This window comes from Culex quinquefasciatus, chromosome 2, assembly GCF_015732765.1.
Source record: "Culex quinquefasciatus strain JHB chromosome 2, VPISU_Cqui_1.0_pri_paternal, whole genome shotgun sequence".
Taxonomy (NCBI): domain Eukaryota; kingdom Metazoa; phylum Arthropoda; class Insecta; order Diptera; family Culicidae; genus Culex; species Culex quinquefasciatus.
Window position 1 is genome coordinate 142,106,567 of NC_051862.1, and position 22,913 is coordinate 142,129,479.

Here is a 22,913-nt window from a genome sequence, read left to right on the forward strand (position 1 = left end):
CAACTGGTGATCTTTTCCCTTCTGGAATCGATTGCTTAGTAAAGGGAAGGTAGTGTATCTTCACAAACTGGACCTTATCACGACACCTTAGGGAGGCGACCTATGGAATGTTATCATTAACCCTAACATGTTAACATTAAGTTGAGAATGAAACTGCCACTGAATCCGCTTTGTAAATGCCGGCCCCGATACTCTTCAAGGGTGTTCCCCTCAGGAACTGGGAAAGATTTACTTTTTTTTTTTCTTCGGGTGAAAGAAGGAATCATTCAATCACGGGTATACGTTTCTGCAACCCAGACGGAAACCGCTCTTTTAGGAAGCACGCCAACACCTCTTCGCGATTGAACCAGTTTTCCCTTTCAATCGCGCGCGATGCCGTCATCGACGGACCAACGTGCCGTGAAAAATTAAATGATTACACCCCGCACGTCAATAGCCGCTTGCAATATGCTCAAGAGAGCTTTCCTATGGATGAGCTTTCAGTGACGCCGACGACGTAGGTTCATAACCGGTATCCGGCGACAATCTCACACTCACACAGTTGATGAGGAAAACTCGTTCTGGGAGGAAAACTTTCCACTGATCACTGCTGGGCCAGGGCAAGTCAAACGGAAAAGTTGTTCGTAACCGCACACCAGTGTACAAAATGTACTACAACATAGTCCAGCCGCCGGTACTAAACATACATTTTGCCGGGGCTCGATTTTGCTATTACGATTACGACCACGACAAGCAATGGGGCTTAACTAATAAGAGGAACGGAAAAACTACACGCGGTGTATACACCTAGTTTAGTATCCAACTTAAAAAAAACTAACGTTTTGTCTGTTGAGCCATATGGGCCACCAATGTCTGGCTGGTGGTGTGTTCCACACTGGACCTGGTTTCGTTTGACACGACGACGAAGTCGGAAAAAAGTGGACTGCATTTCCTTGCCCAGCTGAACCAGCGCGAAAGCTTCATGAACCTGGCATCTAATCGCTGGAGTTAGTACAAGTACGCGTTGTCCCAGCGCACTGCTGCGTGCTGGTGGTGATGCGTTACGCAACGACTAGAAGAAGAAGTGAACCAGTTACGCAGACCTGCGACGTTTTCCTGGCCAAAACAACCCGGTTGATTAGTCGCTGCTGGTTGGCAAACGATGAATGTTTCCGCACGAGTAAGCCCAATTTCTGGGACCGCGCACTTACACTTGGGGTGGTTTGATGACGTGCCTAATTGGGGGAGGGTTTGAAAAAATAACAATGTTGTCTTTATTTGAATGCGCACAGGAACTTGAAATTTTCTTCTAAATAAGTTTGCCGGGACTCGTGGTGTAGGGGTAAGCGTGGTTGCCTCTCACCCAGTTAGCCTGGGTTTGACCTCAGAAGGTCCCGGTGGCATTTTTCGAGACGAGATACGAAATTTGTCTGATCACGCCTTCCGTCCGATGGGGAAGTAAATGTTAATCCCGTTCTAACCTAGAGGTTAGGTCGTTACCCAAGTAACATTTTATTTCCAGGAGTTCTACAAGAGCTCTGCCAGATAGCTACAGCATAGCAGTTTGGACCGCGATAGGATAAAAATCTCTTCAAAACTTCTTCAGGAGAGAGTTTTATCCTACCGCGGTCCAAACTGCTATGCTGTAGCTATCTTGAAGAGCTCTTGTAGAACTCCTGGAAAAAATGTTACTTGGGTAGCTCAGTCCAGGTGCAGGAGTCGTCTCCCTAGGTAGGCAGTTGAACTAGCAATCTAATGGTCGTCAGTTCGAATGCCGGGGCGGATGGATGCTCAACAATCAAGCCTTCGGACACCTAGTTTCGAGTAGAAATCTCACAATCGAGAACGCCTAGGCAATGCTGTAAAGCGAATAATTTGATATTTTTGATGAGTCTCATTGTGAGCATGTTTACAAATCTGCTTGGAAATACATATTATTTATATTATTATTTTTGATTAAATTTGGCTTACCATTTAACAATATAATGATTTTTTTAACTTTCATTTTTATATTTGATGTTGGCTGAACTGATTTTGACCATTTTGGTCTCATCCGATCCGTCTTAGGGTCCCATACATCCCTATTGAAAATAATGAAGTCTAGTAAAGTAGCTCAAAAGATATGCTTAAAAAACGATTTGGGGAAAGTTTGTAATAAGGGAAGACGAAATTCAAGTCGACGTGTTACCAATACCATGATTTTTGAAAGACGTTCAAAAACTAGAAACAAAATTGACTTTATTTTCAGATGCCAAATTTTTTAGATTTTTTTTTCAAACGACATTTTATACTGTGAAATTTTCGGATCTTTTAAATAACAATATTTTCCAAATTTTCAAATCAAGCTCTTAAATTTGATTTCTTGGTTGCTGTGCACCCTTAAGGGTAGCCGCTTTATACAGCTTTCAAGGCCTTACCTCATGACCTTCACATTTCCCTAAAATTCGATTTGTAGAGTTTTTTTTTATCAAAAAAGTCCTCATAAGCTCATGATTCGAATTCCTGGACGCTTCCGGACACCTCATCTTGTTTTATTAATTATTTGGATATAAATTCGCATTATGCATTATGCAAAGCTATGTTTTTTGATGATTTTTAACATCAACTTTCATTTAAAGTTTGTTTGAACGCTGTAGTTAATGCCAAAACAATTAAATAAAATAAAATTATAAGTTGACCAAAAATGCGAAATATTTCACTGAAATATTTCATAGGCGTCCGATGCACCCGGAAGGCAAAGTGGAAATTTATGGTTTTGATTTTCTTAAATTCTAGCACATTTTTCTAAGAAATATCGATTGTTTTGATGTTAAAAGCTTATTTTAGACCTAAAGAATGCCGTTCACTAACATTTCAGTTCAAATTTGTGCGATTCATAAGCAAAATCGAGTGTTCGGAATTCGAAGCAAAACATACCGGACTTCGAAGCAGCTTTTTATAAGTGTCCGGGAGTCGAAGTACAACAAGTCATTTTAATTTTAATATTATGATAAAAAATTGTTAGATTGGACATATTTTGCATGTATTCTCTTAAAACTGACTATAGAGCAATTCCATGTGAAATAGGGAATCGGTTGTACCCGACCCTTTCCGATTTCAATGAAACTTTGTAGACATGTTATCCTAGGAATATACAAGCCATTTTTGTGTAAATGGAGCCAGTTACACTTGATAATGACATTTGAGAAGGGCGTAAGCGTTTTATAATTTTTGTATTTCTTAATTTAAATATTGCTGTATCTCGAAGCCGTTGCATCGTATCAAAAAGTGGTCTAATACAAACTTGTAGTAAATTTGACGGACTCTCCGAAAAAAAACTACACTGAAAGAAAAAAACACTCCACTTTTATGAGATTTTTTGATTTTTAAGTTTAAAAGAAGGTGGGCCCACCTTCAAGGGCCAAAATTTTTGTGAAAATAGCCTAAGATGTTACAAAAAGACTCACGAAAAATGCAGGATGTAGCAACTCACCTAAAAAAATACAAAAATCATTTACTGAAACTGTTTTTTTTTAAGGCTCTAAACGTTAAAATTTTCAAAAACCGAACACGAGAGTCGATTCTCCAGACAATTTTACATAAAAGTCTTCATATTGACCATTGTCCTAAGACCTATCCTTGTTAAATTACAGCGGTTTTAAAAATCAAAATGTTGAAAAAATAGGTTTTTTGATGGTTTTTGGCAATTTGCTAGTTCTGTATGACAGACTTGATTTTTCAGTCTCGAAAATATTTTTACCGGAAAGCTAGTCCAATTTCCCATAAGTTTGTCTTTGACCACATTTCAATTGGATGTATGGGCTTACAGATTTAAGCTTTAAAATCAAGACTAACATTTCAAAAGGACGTAATTTTGAATGTTTGGCCCTTTTGAAATGTTTTCCTTGATTTAATCTTTTTGAAAATAATGTTTTCGAAAAGATCGGCAAATTTCACGAATGTTTCATGTTTTAACATTTTAAATCGGACCATTAGTTGCTGAGATAACGACATTAGAAAATTGTGGATTGTTTGGGTGAAACTTAGAAAACATCAATTTTCCTGTTTTTTTAACCTTTGCATGGCAATATCTCAACAACTAAGGGTCTTATCAACAAAGTTCAAAAATGCTAAATATAAAGAATTTTCTTAGCTTTTCAAAAATATTTATTTCAAAGGTGGGCAAACATGGGCACTTATTTAAAAAAAGGAAAAACTGCGACTATTTTCAAAAAAGTTACCTATAAATTGCTATAACTTGAAAACGGTGCACTTTATCAAAAATTCACTTAAGTACTTATTGATTGCAAATTCGATTTTGCATCGAAAAATGAAGTTGAAAAATTTTTGCGTCCAATATTTCAATTTTTTTTAGATCTGTATTGATTCAAAAAATTATAACTCGGTCAAAGATTTTTTGCCCATTCTGGAAATTTCTGAAAAGTTGGCATTTGTTGTCCTCTTAAATATGTCAATAAATTAAAAAAATAAAAATAGTGTTTTTGCAAGTGACAAAAGTAAAATTAAAAATCACCAAATTTTTTTTACCGTGTATCATTTTTTTCAGTGTAGTCCATATCCATACCTACAACTTTGCCGAAGACACCAAATCGATCAAAAAATTCCTTCATTGTTGTATAGACAGCTACCAAATTTGTATGGAAAATTATATGAACGAACTAATGATGCAATATAGCTTCTTTAAGCTTACCGAAGGCACCAAAAAAGTTTCAGCCGAATTAAAAAATACAAAAATTAAAATTAAAGAAAAAAAGACCGATTCCGTAGAAAACTGTCAACACTCGTCATGCCAGCTGTCAACCATATTTCTGAAAAGGCACAAAATGGTCAAAAACGTGAAAAATAACTTGCGACCACGTCGATCCAATATATCAAAAACGGCAGACGGTTTGAAATCCTGGCTGATCTTCTTAATAATATCAACATGAACATGTCATTTTTTTATTGAAAAAAAAAAACAGAATTTTGCATTATTTCTTCTTTAAAAAAAACCTTTGTTTAAAGTACATAATAACAATTCTTAAAGACCAAAGTATTCACAAAATACAATAAAATAACTTAAGAACTTTTGTACTTCACCGAGCGCACGAAATCAACATCACTTTCCCTCAACTATGTAAATAATTGCATGCAATAATGTACACAATACTGGAGCAACACGGTCGCATCGGGAAGTTGATGATGCAAGCTTGCAAAAGAGTCCACCCATTCGGACGCCGCTGTTGACCAACTGTGCTCGACCGTATTCAAAGGTAACATTGATAAATTGGCTAATTTTCATTTTTTTAAATACTTCAAATTTGAAATTCAACAAATTGGGCATGTTGATTCTAATTTAAGTACGTTAAAATTTGAACAGGCCTCCAAAGCCCCCCCGGTTTACAGTGGTCCGTCCACACGTTACAAGGTGGCCGCATCAAAAAGAGTACCGTAAAACGGTTCGACACTTCCTCACTTACCACAGTGGCCACATCGGCCGGCCGACAGTATTGCCGTCAGTCTAACCCAGTTGCGCGCCTTTCTGGCACCCTGCGGCCATTGGACCTGAGTGGCGGTTTGGTCAGCGCCCACGTGGTGGGCAGTAATTGTCGAGGGGTGCACTTTACAATTATTTCAAAAATTAAATTATCGCACCATCCCCCCCGGTGGGGGTGAGGGCATAGTTGATAAACACCTTGCCGGGGTGGTCCGGTTCTGGCGGTCCCCAGCGGCGGAGTCAATAGTGTTTGAATTTTCCACGCACTCACCGTTGTGGCCTTGTACCGGAGTTGGGAAATTCAATGTTTACATGGCGGTGCTACGCAGCCAAGTGGGGACTGGAGGCAAATCTTTAACAACGGAAGTAGGGTGGGAAACTGGTTCACAAAGGGTTGTCTTTACCATGGGTGCTCAGCTAAGGACAATGCAAACTCGAGGAAATGGAAGTTTGCAAAACACTATGGCAGTATAATTGGCTGAAGTGGTGGTACTCATGTGTGGAACATAAAATGTACAATTTAGTAACATAATCCGATTGAATTGTAAAGCAAAGAAAAGAGTAGGCTCGCACAGTTTTTTTTTCTTCAAATAGATCAATCACGTTCATAGTTAAATGTTTTACTTATTATATTAATTATTAAAGCACCATAAACTTTCTCCGACGCAAAGCTTATCTCTCGGGTGAAGTATAAAAGTGGAGAATTTGAACGATGCGCTCAGCCATTAGCATTTTCGAGCGATCAATCAATCGACGATTTCCTCCGTAGGAAACTTCACTGAACCTGAACCGCTAAACGCACCGATCAAAAGCGCGTTCGGCACACTCAGTACAATCTGTAATTGAGTCAATTATTCAGTAATAACTATTATCAAACGTTACAGACGGTGCCATGTGGCACTTTTGGCACTTGCGGCATGTCCCACGTGACCTTGTCCGGTTTCCTGTTTGAGCCACGATCGTCCCGCGAGGAATGCTTCGAATCTTTGCCGGGACCATAATTAGGAGTCCCAGCACACGACGCACCTTGTACGTACGGGATGTGTGTGTGTGTGCTCCGAAGTGCCTCCCAGTCCCAAGGCGATGTCAATCATCACCCCTTCAAAAGTACTCATTTGGTTCAGTCATCATGTCCAAGATAACAAAGAGCCAAAGAAGGCACCTTCTGAGCATCCCCCCGTGCGCGGATCCCCGTGTTGAATGGCAAATATAGACGTTTAATATTGACACATGACTTGGAGCCTACAAATGATCGTTTGTTTTAAGGTGGTGACTAATGGAGTGCGACGAAGGCTCTTGTACGCGGCTGATCATCATAATCAAATTAGACTTTGCGCCTTTCGAACGGGCCTTTGTCTTCCATAACACAGGGTTTTTAGTGGGTCACAGTCATCAGACGGTGACAACTGGTAATCATGAAGGACCGGATGGCAGACTCAACCTGTTTCATGCGTATGTGCGTAAAAGTTATCAACCATGACCTGGATTCTTGTTATTTGAGACAAATTGCACTGATGCATCATATTTTTTTAAACCTTTTTTTGTGTTTTGTCATACAGTTGTTACACAGAGTGTTATTAAATTTGCTCCATAATTCGTTGTGGTTAAAGCATTAGCAACAGGCTTTGATAACAGGCTGCCCAATCTGGCGGATTTTCATTGCTTCATTTGACCAGGACACTGCATAAGCAAGGCAAATGCATTAAAAAATAACAATGTGTTTAAGAAAGTGTGAATTATGAATAAAAAAACAAAAATGTAAACCATTAGTTACCTAGTGTATTCAAATGTTCTGAAAATTATCTTAATTTGTAAATTGAGAAGCCGGTTACCATCAACAACCGTGCATGGGAGTTGCTGTTGAAGTCAGTTATTTTTGGAGAGCGTAGGTTAGGTAATCGAGAGACCTTTCCAATGAGTCCACAACATTGAAGATCTGGCAACCATTTCTCGAGTTATGACCACTTAAGTTATATCTGTGTACTTATTTTTCTGGATCTAAAAAAATAGCTGAAATATGTGTCCAAACCACTCATATTACCCATTGTTGGTAAAAAGTGAGGAAGGCATCAACCACATAGGTGGATTAAGTTAATTTTTCTGTATAAAATCAGATATCATCTTTTCAGGAAGTCATGATTATTCAGGTTATTTTTTTATGTGCTTTTGTGTCGCTGTTCGTATCGGGTGGGTGATTGTGGTAATCGAATAATAGCATCATTGGTGCGCTGGAAGTGGGGACGCGAAGTCGTGATTATTCAGGTTAATTTTTTTATGTGTTTTTGTGTCGCTATTCGTATGGGGTGAGTGCATAATTTGTAAAGGGAGCACGTGGTGGTAAAAAATATTCGGAGTGAAAAGTAATTTTTTGAGTGTGCATTTTGTCGTGAATTGTGTGTCGATTGCGGGCGGCGAGGCCACGTGCTTGCCTTACTGAATTATTTGTGTCTTGAGCGTCATTTTCGTTGAGTAATTGGTGTTTTTTTGTGCTTTAGTAATCTTTGTTTGTGATTTCCAAAGCCCTTCCAATATCATCGTTGATCAGAAGGCACGGCGTCAGATAAGTTGTGTATATTTTTTTCGAATATGGTTTTATTTTTTATGGTGAAAAAGCCTTTTCTATATAGTGATCGAAAGAAGCACTGACATTTTGGATCATCGAGTTAATAGTGTTAACCAGAAAGACCTTCCCATAGCTTCGTTGCTCGGAAGGCTCGCCGACGGGTCTGTTATGAAAGTCCTCCCCATAGCATCGTAGCTCGGGAGGCATCGAAAAGCCAACACCTTATCCTACTAACCCAAAAAAATAATAATCACGTGATGCTTGAAGGAGATGCTGTGGATTCAACGTAGAGCGTCAAATTTCCCGTCCCGGGGAAAAAAATCCCGGGAATTCCCGGGATTTCCCGGAAAAAAATATTTCCCGTTTCCCGGGAAATTTGTAAATTTCCCGGGAATTCCCGAAATACAAGCAGAAGTATACATTTTCCTACCTTTTTGGCACAAATGTTTTGAAATTATTTGATTTTATTTATTTCAATACACTGTTCATATTGAACTAATCAGCTTGTCTGTAAAATAAAATTGTCAAGGTTTAATTCAGATAATATTTATTTTTGAAGCATTCACCACTAGGAATATTGTTTGCTTATATGTTGGACAACAAATATAAACTATTTTATTTTTACAACCTTTTAAACTTTTTTTTGTAATATCATTTGAAAATAAGATATTTACATGTTCCGGCCAAGATCAACATTGAGATTTGAGGATGAAAATTGAACTGATAAACTGTTAAATATAAAAAAATGTCGTTAAATTTCAACCACTTTTAAATGCTCAAAATTATTTATTACCATATTTAATACCATATATAACTAAAATCATATTATAAAACCATGCAAAACCATTAAAAAACAACTTCGTATGAAATTTATCCAAAGAATGCAACTATATTTAAAAAAAAACTCCCTTCAAATATTTGAAAACTATGAGTTGTGATTTCATGAAATAGTGTTTCAAGTTAAGAAGCGCTAGAAATAAGATTTTTAAGGTAAATTCAATGATTATTTATCTGTTCACAAGTTGAAAATACTTGTTCTGAGATAAATTATTTGTCATGAGAAACCAAATTTCTGCATGATTTTTTTTCTTTTTAACTTGACAAATTTCAAAGCAATTTTATGGTTGTCGAGCATAGATTTTCATTTCAACAAAAATACTAATATTTTTTTTCTTTTATTAGGGACGATTGGAAAGACGGCATTCAAATTAGAAAGTTTATATATTTTCTCAAAGTTGCATGATTTTTGACAAGCAGTCAAGCCATTCATTGATCCTTACACTCATTTTGACCATTAAAGTTGCTGTTCTATACAATTTTGTTGCAAAAGATTTATCAGAAACAGGATCAGAATAATTTTCGTTAAATTTCAAATTTCCCGGGAATTCCCGGGAATTCCCGGGATTTCCCGGGAAATTTGTTGAAAATTTCCCGTTTCCCGGGAATTTTGTAACCCCGGGAAATTGGACGCTCTAATTCAACGGTCTCAAGCGGTATCAACAAGTATATAGCGAAAAACTATGTGCTTGATGAGTCTGCAACTTTAACTATCGGACTAACATTCCTCCCTTTCGTTGAACTGCAGGCTTCTTGGCAGTCATGCTTTTGAACGGGTTCTCCGTTCGTTCAAGTTCACACAGCAACACGAAAAATAACAGCTCTGAGAACGAACGCTCGTCTCTAAGAAACGTTCGTTCAGTAGGCTTTTTAGAAACGAACGGAGAACCCAGTTCAGAACTTCAACATTTTCCTTTGATAAGACCTCAGTAGACTAGCTTAACTTCATTGACTGTTAATCATCTGTTTACATATCAGTACTGCTAGCTTAGTGGTAACAATTAGGTTTAGTAATCAGAGGTAGTGAGTTCGAATCTCTTTTTTCCTGAACTACAAAAGCATTGATTTTTTTAAATCACGGTGGCAATAAATTTTTGTTTCCATTTTAGTTGGGGTGCTTTTTGCTTTTTATCCGTTTCATTTAGTCTCCCTATCCTCCCAGCTGGAGTGTCCCTTGATTTGTATAAAATGTAATTTCAGTCGTCGTCAAAAAGTTGGTACCCAAACACAAAAAAAAAATATTTCAAAAAAATGAGATTCGAACTCACTTCCTTTGAATACTGTTCTTGCATGTTACCACCGAGCTAACTAAACGTGAACGGATGGTTGGCTCCCACTGATCATTTTTTGATTCATTGTTTAACTTCAGCTGATCTGTCAATAACGGAGTAGCAGCTCATTGGCAGTCAATCATGCTCATGCTCATGCTCATGCTCATAAAATCAGATATCATCTTTTCAATCAAATCAAAAGAGATGTACAAAAATCGTATTAGAACTGAAAAATATTTGAGGAACCTAAAATAGATTTAAGATTAAAAATGTAACGGATAGAATAGTTTTTAGATGATAGTATTAGACCATAAATCAATGATACAAAATTAAAGGTATTTTGAATACCTATAAAATTATTTTGTTTCGTGTTAATGTCGCCCCACAGTCGTGAGACAAATCTGGTATGTATGAGTTAATTCATTTTCCAATAGAATTATCAATGCTGCAAGTCATCCGGATATTCGAAGTCCCAGTCCTAATCCAAAGTCGTTATGTCGAAAAATGTAATTTCTTCACTCTTATCAGCGAAATTTCCATTAAACGTGATTTTTTTCTTACATTTTTATACTTTTTAAAAGACGAAAAAGCACCAGTATCAATTAATATAATTTTTTGATATTTATGAAACGGTGGTAGAACTTTTAATTATTGTTGAAAAATAAATAAAATGAGTTTCTATCTCTCTTAATTATAAATATGTAATATGCATTCATGAAAATCTCACTTTCGTGGAAAATAGATTTTCCCATAGAAACCCTCGAGTTTCAATAGGTAAATTCTCGGATTAGTTTTCAAAAAGACTTAAGAGCCAATGGTAAACAAAGCCTTTTTTGCATCGGTATTCGACCTACTTACAAATAATCAATTTCAAAAATGATTGTTCATCTACACGTCTTTTAAGTGCCCCAAACTAAAAATATTTGGAATTTTGCTACAATTTGAAGAAAATCGAATATTAGTGCCGGAGGTCATAATGCACTGCAGTGGCTCTTACGGCTCTTTGTAAACTCACCCGAGAATTGCTCATATTTGGAAAAAAAAAAATCTTAAAATAGACCAGAGAACAATATTCAGATTGTGGAGCGAGGTTTTGCACAATAGAGCAGTTCTCCCCAGACACAAAAAACATGTTTTGAAAATGTTGGAATAAACTATCATTTTAATAGGACTCAATATTTTATCGTTTTGGAATGTTTTTCTAGATTCCAAAATTTTCAAATTATTTTATTCCAACGACAAATTTCCCCAAAGTTTTCAGTTTTTTTTTGTAAATTGTATTTTTTTTTGCTGCGATATTAGCATTAGAAAATTAGGGGTGAGATTATGAAAACATTGATTTTTCTGTTTGTTTTTCTTTCATCCGCTGAGATGTTGCTGAGATACAACTAGAGGACCATTTTTCAATATTTCTTAAACGAAAATTTAGGATTTTTTCTAAAATTTTCGAAAAAACATATTTTTGTTAGGAAATTTTCAGAAATGGGCACCCTAAATCGGCCGAGAGTTACTCAATAGTCTCATGTTCTGGGCACCTTATGCTTCTTTGCAATAAAATTGATCCTCAACCTTTAATTGTTAATTCTTGCAGCAAGAATATTGCTTATGATGTTCCATTTTTTCTAGCCGCAAGGATAAAACATTTTGTATACAACATGCACGAAGCCTTCTATGCACTTTTTACCCGACATTGTGTTGCAGATTTGATGCAAGTCGTCCCCGTCATGGTGGTCCACAGCACCGTGGTCATGGTGGTCGCACACGTGGAGATTTTTGTGTTACCATCGCACAATTGCCAAATAGGTACATCGACAACTGCACACGCGTGCACCGTAAAAAACATGTTTTATGTGTAGTTTTATCTCAGAATATGTGTAATATTAATATTGTGTAATTTCGCTGTTCAACCTAATTTTTTGGTAGGTTTTTTTTTTCTAATTAGAGAGGTGCTTAGAATTTAGAACACCTTCAAGATTGTATTATTTTTGTTGTGTATACCCGAACTCTGTTGAAGCCTTGGATGACCTGCGGCAGAGTCGTGTGTCGCCATGCTCTTTACTCTTCATCACAAACGCCGCAGCAAAGCTCGCGAGTTTGGCGAATTGGTTCTTTCTCTGAGTGTCACGATGAAGGAGGTAACCCTCAAATGTTTATCTCGTCATGTTCGAATTTATTATGTTCACGAATTATATTTTTTAAGGTAATTTTATGGTTGAAGGTAGATTGTAGAAGGTATTGTTTTGATTCGCAACATTTTCAACGAGCTGAACTGGGTATCTCTCCAAGTAGCAAGGACTTTCAGGAGTTCTACAGGAGCTCTTTGGGATATCTACAGCATCGGGTTTGGGTCGTAACGGGATAAAATTCTTTTCAAAGCATCTTCAAGAGTTCGAAAGGGTTTTTGAGGAGAGTTTTGTCCTGCCGAGGTCCGGATTGATTTGCTGTGTCTTTCTTGAGGAGCTCTTGAGACTTTTAGCTGCTTGGGTATTCTATGAATTGTCAGTTTTCTATTTATCTTCTGTTTTTATTTTTCTTGTTCACTTTTTTTACGGTACAACTTTTGTATTATTCACCATATGCACTTGATTTTACTTAATTTGACAATTACTACATAAAGCTAAGGACAAAAAATGAAACAAATCACCGCGTTACTCTTGATCACTTTAGAACATTTTTCGATCAGTGACACAAATAAGACAATGAAACTTTTTTTCCTGATTTGATTATGCGAAGTGATTTTTTTCCGAGAATCGTGACTGGACTGTAATTCTGAATAAAAGATTTCATGTTGATAAGTTTGATTCATTTGAGTTTCAATTCCTAATCCTTCAAATAAACCTTTATATCATGGCCTTTAAACGATTTTTTTGTCTGCCTGTGTGGATCAATCGGACCGCGCACTGGACTCACAATCCAGAGGTCGCCGGTTCGAATCCCGGGGCGGACGCAAAAAATTCTAAGTGTAAATATAGGTATTCGGTGCCCTCTCCCCGTGCCCATACCTTCACACTTAGGAGACCCGGGAGGCGGAGTCTTGTCGCAAAAAGAACGATACACGCCTGTGGATCCGTTGACGAAACCGCAAGGTTTAAGAGTTCCACATTATAAGGTGTTACGTCGATTCCGTTTTTAAACGATTTTGCAAAAATGTTTCCACTCAAATATGACCAAAATGGGGCCAAAGAGCTAGAATTTAAAGCACAAAAATGAGAAAATAAAAATCACAAAATAAAGTTTTTTTGTCCATGATTAGATTATCCGAAGTTCCTAAGAAACCTTCCGACAATTGAACTTCGGATAATCGATCTTCTGATAATCGAAACTTCGGATGATTTAGTCTAGTTGAGGGTTAATAACTCCAGCAGTGTCACCGGATCGCACCATGTTTTCATCGCCAAGCCTGCTGACTGATCTTGGGATGTTGTGGCGCTCCGTCTACATAGACATCTGCTGCCTCGCGAAGTGCATGCATTTGAGAGCATCGCCATTGGCGTTGGCGGCTGTCCGCGCAGTCAAATTACGCTCGGAGTTGGGCAAATCCACCCGGTTCCATTTGTTGACCGTGTGGTGTGGCAGTTGCAACAGTGATTTTTTTTTTGCGTTTTTTCAAGACCGTCGGCAATGGCGGATAATTTTGCAATAACCCGGAGCGCCATGCCCCGAAATTTGTGCGTGCGTGGAACTGGCCGCCGCTCCAAGAAAACTCGTGTGAAATTCCGACCAACTTGGGCGGTAAAATTACACCGTGAAACACCAGTTTAAACTGAGTTATATTGCGATGTTATGATTATTATTTATTCAGCTGTGTCTTTCAGAATGATTGGAACTTATTTTTTTAAAGAATTTTTGCAGAATTATAAAAAAAATGTCATCAAAATTACGTTTTATCAAAGTTGTATTACAGTGTAACTCGTGCCTGGTATTGAGCTGGTTTTTATTTATAAACTTAATCGTATCTATGGTTAGTTTGTTTCTTCGCCAGCCGTTTACCCAAAAGTATGGGTGCGTTTCGTGCGTGTGTTTAGAAAACACACTTACCTTCCAAAACGGGCAACGTGCAAACGGTTGTGGTAGTACAGAATCGATAAGACACAATCTGGAAATCGCTGCCAGGAAAAGACCGATAAGGTGCGCTAGTATTGGTTCCAGCCAATTTTGGAGGTGTGCGCGCGTTTGTTGATTTAATCTTTTTGAGTGGTAGAGAACATACCAAACACTCTCGCGATACCCGTGTGGGCATGTGAATTAGGATGTAAACAATATTGGTTCAAATTTTGTCATCAAATATTTAAATTCTACTTATTATTAATAGAGCAAAATTTATTACCAAAATAATCTATAAATGTACACAAAAAATCATGTTAAAATATGAATATAAAAAAACTGTTCAACATGCATTCTTCCATGCTCGAGTTTTTTTGGACACAAACATATTCACGCACGGTATCAACAGCAACATAAACGACGCTGCCAGACAGCATAGAATTTCTCCACCACAGGCACAGCACGATGTAGGTTCGATAGACACAGCAGAGCAGTCTGTGTGACGACATCAACCACGACGACGACGCAAGCTCGGTCCCGACGCGTTGTTCCTCGTGTTCATCAGGAGAATTGTGGACACGAAAAAAGTTAGGATGCTCGATGTTTTGAATAACAATCAAACCTCAAATGTTTTTGTAACACTTTTAAAACCCAAAATTTGAGGATTTTTTTTTTTTGTAACTTTTCAAGATTTAAAAATACAGCGAAAATCATGCTTATGCCGTAAACATAGGTTTTCATTTTAAAAAAATATTAAAATGTCATGCCCAATTTAAAAAATAAACAAAAAGTTTCACAGAAAGGCTTTAAACACCATTACAGCTTAGCTTCTGCTAGTAGTTTAAATAGTTTGATAGTTCAAATTCAAATTTTTTCAACGAAAATAACAATTTCAGTAATTTTATTTAATTTTGATGAAAACTCTTAAATAAACAATGAAAATCATATTTTAATTTTTGTTTTGATAAATTTATTTTTTTTTTGTTTACTGATCATCGCAGATAAATTTCTAAACGGATTTAAAGTCATAGGTATAATTTTATTTCGTAGTTTTTATTTATTTCCAAAAATCTCTTCTGGATACTTAATTCAAAAAATAAGCTTCTGAGATACAGTTGCTTGTCAACGATGAAAATTCACCCAATAAGTCAACACTTTTTCTACTAACAATAATTTGAAACCAAGGGTGCTGATTGCTCAAAATCAACCACTCAATAGAGGAGAAAATCGTGACGTCAGAAATGAACTCAAATCACTCAAAGTTCATTTTGTGAGTGACTTTAACATTTTGGCCTAGTTTGACAGCTACCTCGTTCCCAGGTTTTCTGTGGGAGAGAAAAGGAGGCGAATACTTTATGAAAATCATACCTGTCAAAATTCTTAGCCTCAAAATTTTGTCGCGAGTTGCTTTTCTCCTCTATACTGCCCATGTTCGCATAAATGTCCCATATGCAAAAACAGCAAGCTGAGGAAAACGCAAAACAAGTTTGTCCCACACATAAGGCTACGTGTTAAGTTTTCGTGAAAATACTGCACCCAAACGGCGGTCGCATGATTGTGATGCATGGCGGCATGAAAGTATATCAGAATCTGCATGAAAACTGTCCTCATGCATTTTTTGCAGCAAATCCACTGTTGCAGATTTAGAGATATATTTTTCCTTTGGGTGTGGATTTCCTCTTGATTTCTAGAACAAAGTACTGGATGCTATATGCTTTTCTGAAAGAGCTCGCGATTTTGAACCAAACTGCATCAATAACTCAAAATCGATGAAAATGCATATGGGACATTTATGCGATCAGGGGCTACTGCGACGAATGGATAGGCAATGAGTGAGTGGTTTCTGTTCATTGAACCGAAAATCAGGACCCTTGTTTGGAACGGTCAAATTTTCAATGTTAAAAAAAACTTTTTAATATGAAATCTAAACATTATTTTTTATGCAGTTAATGCAAATTATTTGTCAAGTTTTTAGTCCTCCCCCTTGAACTACTTCAATTTCATTTGATATCGATTATTTATATATTTTCAACAATTAGGGCACTTTTAGACATTATGCAAATTTTGAATTTTTGGACCACAGGTCAGAAAAAGACACATAACCTATATAGTTTGACTTGAAATGTTAAATTAAGTTGGTTTCATTTTTGTAAAAAAAAAAAACAAATCATCCACATTAACGACCCCCAGGCCTGCTGTTTTTTTTACCGCCTTGACAATTATTAGATCACAGGTTCAAAAAGATTGCATCACCGCCTTGAAAAAATCTATAGGGTAAACACTCGCAGAGTGACTTCCGTATAGGTGACAAAAGTCGTTTTCACAAAGATTTTTTTAAACATCCATATTTATATATATTTTTATGATTTTACAATCCGAAATTTCTTCCAATTTAGTCTATCCCCCCCCCCTTTCAATGGAAATTTAAGTGCAATCAGCTGAAATCAATTTAAAGAGCAGCAAAAATTTTTGGTCTTTTCTTTTTTGAATCTTTTGAATTTTTGTAATTTTTCGATGTTCATTGCCGCAATTTTTTTACCACTCGAATCCGGTGCTCCATTAAATTTTCTCAATATTTGATCACCGCTATCTTCTTCGCTTCTTCATATTCGAGCTCAACCATCAAAAATGAGAAAATGACTCGGCGGCCGATTTTTTGACCATGTTTCTCTATGGCTCAAAAGTTGCGGATTTTTGTCCCCTAAAACATATATAAAAAATCTCGAAAATCAAAAAATACGTATTTTGGGAAATTGAGTTTTAATGAAAAAAAAGTTGATAAAAAAATCTGCCATTTTTTCCGTGTACCTATTTTTTTCTCAAAAGTCCTCAACAACACCTACAACTTTGCCGAAGACATCAAATTGATCAGAAAATTCACTCAAAAGTTACAGCTGTTTGAATATTTACATACCATTTTTGTATGGACAGCAGCCAAAATCGTATGGAGACTTGTATGGATGAACCAATCACACAAAATAGTTTATTTGGTCATAGAGAAGACCCCCACAAAGTTTGAGCCAAATAAAAAAATACAAATAAAATCCATTTCCGGTTTTGGTAGAGAATTGCTCAAATTTGGAAATGTTTGAAAACAATGTTATTAAACCTGAAAAAAAACATTTTCATTTTTTTTTTTTTCATTTCATATTTTTATTATTATTATGGTGGGCAAAAAGCCCCATTGAGCTGTGTCAGACACATTCTCAAGAAGGCATAAAAACCACCTCATCTTAACGCATCAACAAGTTTACAAACTCCAATGATACAAGATTTCTTAAACTAATACATAGAACACAAATAAAACCTTCCTTAATCCTAACCTAAACTAAGATCACAGTTGGATATCACAAGTAGAAAGCTTCAAATATTTGTTTTGCTAACCGCAAGTTCTTCCAGGATGCTTTCTTCGGACTGGCTGCGCTTGTGTTCGATTAGATCAGATTAGATTAGATATATTCAAATATTTGTTTTGAATGTTGTAAATTCAGAACTGTTTATTTTTCAGAAAATCGTAACCCTAGTAGCAGATTTAACAATATTTCAAACTCTAGCGCAAAATAATATTTTTCTTCATCCTCCATACTTCCCCTGTTTTAATAAATGTCCAATTGTCCATCCTGGGATTCACCGAAAAAAATAGTTTAGTGAAAAAATTGTATTTTTTTCCCGAAAATTCCCGAAATTCATGCAGAAAGTACACATTTTTTATAATTTTCGGCACCAATGTTATGAAAATGTGTTGAAAAACAACGATAAATGAATAAAAAAAACATCTTTTGATGAAATCAAATTTTACATACATTTGTTGTCAAACGAACCAACTCTTCTATTAATCTCATCTCAGAAAAAAATGTACGTTAATCGATAGTCTGAAGAGAGAATATTCCGAGGCCTTCGGATAATCAAGTCTGGGCTGTATACCTATGCTGCCCCTGATCGCATAAATGTCCCATATGCATTTTCGTCACTTTTGAGTTATTGATGCAGTTTAGTTCAAAATCGTGTGCTCTTTAAAAAAAAACCTGCAACATCCAGTTCTTTGTTCTAGAAATCAGGATGAAATCAATTTTTTTCGTGAAAACTTAACACGTAGCCTTATGTGTGGGACAAACTTGTTTAGCTTGCTGTTTTTGCATACGAGACATTTATGCAAACATGGGCAGTATAGTAGGGGGTAATAAAAAAAACACGTTAAAAAGCAAAAAAAAAATATTACCTGGAAAAATTTACTAGCACAAAGCGTCTCCATTATAAAATCGGGAGTTTACGAGATTATGGAGTCGCATGTTATTTATCCTAAGCCAAGATAGTAAGCAAGAGAGTAATTCTCAAGAATTATTTAGTTTCTCTCTATTCCCGCTTTCGTGAGAGATGTGATAAGTGAAATAATAATGTCTCTCCCTTATCAACCGAAATTCTCCCCAAAATTTCCCATGCCCATCGCGCCGGTCTCTCTCTCTATCTCTCTCGAATCCCGACCGGCAATCCGCGCGGCCGAAGTCAGTGTACTCTGATATACACAAACACACGAAGTCTTACGTCGTCGTCGCCTCCTTTTCGGTCGTAGCTGCCAGTGGCAGGCAGGTCAAACCACGCACTCACACAGCCAGCAGAGCACTGCGAACCGAAGGAGAAAAAAGGAGCAGCAGCAGAGCACGATACGGAAAAGTGAAGTGAAAATTTCACTTTTGTTTTCAGTCAGTTTGTGCGGCTGCATCGCTTTCGATGAACACATGAACTGTTCCGCGGACACGCACGCTGCTGCTGCTGGTGGTGAGGGGGCTGCTGATAGTGGTGGTGATTGTGGTGATGATGGTGATGGTGGCGGAGGAGCTGCTCCTACCGGTGATGATGCCAATAATGGTCAAAGTAAATATGTCTGCCCCCACGTGTGTGTGTGTTTTTTTTTGTTGGGGCTCGTGGGGATACACTTTAGTCTTTTTTTTGTGTTTCAAATTATTACTTTGCTCTCTCGGTGCACATTCGCGCAATTATCCGATTAAATTCGACAATGAACCGAATAAAATTGATTGCACACATTTAACGAGCGTGTGTGGGTTTATGTGTGTACGTGTGTGCTGTGCGTCTAGTTAACTATTGTTCATCAACATTTCGATAAACTCGTCGAGGTCGTCGCTCACTAGAGATTTTTCACTGTTTTGTTGCCTTCAGTTCTTCAATCTCTCAGAAACTTTGTTGTGTACGTATCCACGCGTTTCTTCTGTACTTCCACACCCGATGAGTGTGCGTTTTCTACGGGATGGTTGTTTATATTTTTCAACTTGCTTGAATCTGTTTTTATTAAAACGACTTTAAAAATACACTCCTCTCGAATCTAAAAACAGACGCACCGAATTACCTTCATTCTTTATTGATACACATAAAAAGACGACACTAACGCATTATTTTCTCCCCTTTCCTCTCTCTCACAGGAACCCGTCCCACCGTGAAGCCGGAACTGGCTGCCAAGCCATGCCCCATTGGGGCACCCCTCGTGGTGACCATCGTGGGTCTGCCCTGCCGTGGGAAATCGCTGGCCGCCCACAAGGTGGCCCGCCATCTTAACTGGCGGGGTCACAGCGCCAAAGGTAGGTGGCCTTCCATTCCCTAGAATAACTCTCAAGGTTCATGTAAATTAACAATCGTTTTACATCAAAAGCTGTGTTACACGCAAGCATGGAAGTCTTCTCAGAATCCTTAGAAAAAAAAATTAGATAAGAATTTCCTCCGAACACTGGACATTTACCAAGTTGGAATTCCCGAAACGAAAGTGAAAACATCGATCCCGGGATTAATTCATGAATGACACCGGTCAAGGTCAAGCGAAATGCTCTGTAGTGGGGTGTTGTTTCATATGGAGCGAGCAAATTTTGGTTAAGGGTGAATGGAATTCACCGTTTTGGTGAGCCGTCCAAAACGGTGCAAAGAAGATGGCAACAGCAGCTAAATAGAACAACAAACCGATGTGCGAGGCGTAAATACAGAAGAACGGTGTATGTTTTTAGGGGATGTTGTGCAAAGATAGAATATGTTTTTTGAAATTTACCTTAAAAATGGATTCTACAAAAAAAATCATCTCAAACATGTTTTGCAAAAAATAACGCAGCACAGTATTTTGAAAATCAATGTTAATAACTGCAGATTTTGCGCCATTCTCTGAAAAAATGGGCTCCCCGAAACTGTTCCAAGCGACAGCATACAATTTTTGTTGATTTTCTTATAAATTTCGGTCATAAATGTAATTGAATATTTTTTTATACACCAAGCGCCTCCATTAAATCTTCCATGCTTAGAATGATTCCATGGAGGCGCTTGGTGTTTTATAATAATTCCATAGCATTTATGTCGGGAATGTAATGGGACCATCCATAAACCACGTGGACACCTTGGGGAGGGTGGAGGGGGGGGGGGTTCAGTGATTGTCTACGCTTTACACAAAATAGTTTTGTTTTGTATGGAAATTGTTCATGAAGGGAGAGGGGGTAGGTCTTAGATTTCAAAAAGGTGTCCACGCGGTTTATCAATGGTCCCAATAAATTGTTTTTTTAGATTGGAAGAATTGCCAGAACAAGACGAAAAATAAGCATCAATTTAAAAAAAAATCATTGTATCAAATAGAAAAAAAAAACAAAGACAAACACAGGTCAAAGACAAACATGTAAGAAATTTGACGAGCTCCCTTAAAACATGCACTGAAACAAAATTACAAGCTACTTCCATTAAAAAATATATAAATTCATATTTAATGGTGATTCAACGATTTTATTTTCGCTATTTTTGTGAAAATAGCCTACGGGTAATTCTCCACCAACTCACACAGCAGTTGCCCCGACCCCTCTTGAAACTTTGTCCTAACGGGTAACTTTTGTCCCTGATCACGAATCCGAGGTCCTTTTTTTGATATCTTGTGACGGAGGGTCGGTATGACCCCTTTCTTTTTTGAGCATGCTAAAAAGAGGTGCTTTTCAATAATTTGAAGCCTGAAACGGAGAGGAGATAGAAATTTGGTGTTAAAGGGACTTTAATATAAAATTAGACGACCGATTTGATGGCGTACTCAGAATTTCGAAAAAAAACGTATTTTTCATCAAAAAAAAACACTAAAAAAGTTTTAAAAACTCTGGCATTTTCCGTTACTTGACTGTAAAATTTCTTGGAGTATGTCATTTTAAGGGAAATTTAATATAGTTTTGCCTTCCTCACCTCAATGAGGAAAGGCTTTACAATCACTCGAAAAATGAACTTCTTTATTTGACCTCGTAGACCCACATTCACGTATACCTATCGACTTAGAATCAAATTCTGAACAAATGTCTGTGCGTGTGTCTGGATGTGAGTCCGTGCACCGAAAAATATGCACTCGATTATCTCCGGACTGGCTGAACCGATTTGGACCGTTTTGGTCTCATTCGATCCGTCTTGGGGTCCCACAAGACCATAGTTAATATTATGAAGTTTAAAAAAGTACTTCAAAAGTTATGCTAAAAAAACGATTTTAGCTAAACTTCGAAAGATTGTAAAAAGGGTGGTTTTTGTAAGAAAACCCGTCATGCTATATATTTTTAGAAAGGTATTTGAAAGACCGTTAAAAAGGTTGAAGATCTGACAATCCCATCAAAAGTTATGAGCACTTAAGTGTTATTTATAGACTTTTTTGAAGCCGGATCTCAAATATTTTGATGAAAAAGTAGTCCGGATCTATCATGCGACCCATCGTTGGATAGGTAATCAAAAGACCTTTCCAACAAGCCCAAAAGATTGAAGATCTGACAATCCTATCAAAAGTTATAAGTACTTCAGTGTTTTTGATACACTTTTTTTGAGGCCGGATCTCAGATAATTTGATAAAAAATAAGTGTTATTTATACATTTTTTGGAGGATGTGTAGTGTCTTTACTTTATGAATGTAAGGAAGGCACCAACCACCTAAAGGTGGATTAAGTAACGTTTTTGAATCTACATTGACCCAGAAGGGTAATTTTTTTCATTTAGAAAAATTTTCCATACAAAAAAGTATGTATCGTGGACAATCGCCATAAAGGTCAAACATTAAAAACAAACAATCTCGGGAAAGAATAGTTTTAGATAAAATACTTTTACATAAAAGTTCTGAAAATGGTGAACTTTGACACCCATATGCTTGATCAAAAATAATTCTAAAATATCTGCGTAGTTGGCCATATTTCTTATTTTCTTTACGTTCTGAAAAAAGTTTTTCAAAAAAAGTTCGACTTCTAAAATAATTGGTGAATGAAACTTATCCGATCTTTTTCAGAGTATTTGAAACCCTCTTTCAAAATTGCCTCAAAAAATCTGGATCATAAAATAGTAGTTTATGCAACAAGTTGCAAAAAGAGGATTTTTTCAGCACGAGTCGTACATTTATCCAACGAGGTTCACCGAGTTGGATAAATACGAAGAGTGCTGAAAAAATCAAGTTTTGCAACGAGTTCCATACAACATTTTTTGCAATTCCAAAAAACACACACTGAGTGAAATTTTATGTCAAATTTTCATATATTTTGTCAATAAATCGTTTAAATCAAAAAATGTTGAAAAGTGTTACTTTTCGAAACAAGTGCTGAAAAGTTGAACCATTTGAGTGCTGAAAAGTAGAACTTTTCAGCATTTATTTTGAAAAATGTTGCTATTCGATTCTGTTATTTTTGGTACAGAAAAGTAGGCTATTTCGTCGTTCAAGAATGACAGGAAAAGTGAGTAGCTTCACGACGGAATTGCA

General features: G+C 36.9%; 1 protein-coding gene across 5 annotated transcripts in view; it reads left to right on the forward strand.

Moving 5' to 3' along the window:
- The window catches only part of LOC6037102 (6-phosphofructo-2-kinase/fructose-2,6-bisphosphatase 1), a 145,518-nt gene that overhangs the window by 115,753 nt on the left and 6,852 nt on the right, over positions 1-22,913 (forward strand). The window contains exons 1-2 of one of the 5 annotated variants that reach the window (XM_038258440.1): positions 18,759-19,042; positions 19,606-19,761. In XM_038258440.1, the coding sequence (XP_038114368.1) occupies positions 18,907-19,042; positions 19,606-19,761 (292 nt within the window). In that variant the 5' untranslated portion in view covers positions 18,759-18,906. Of the gene's footprint in view, positions 1-18,758; positions 19,043-19,392; positions 19,437-19,605; positions 19,762-22,913 lie in introns of those variants that run through there. The other 4 variants (XM_038258442.1, XM_038258443.1, XM_038258445.1 and 1 more) reach the window with 4 other exon arrangements.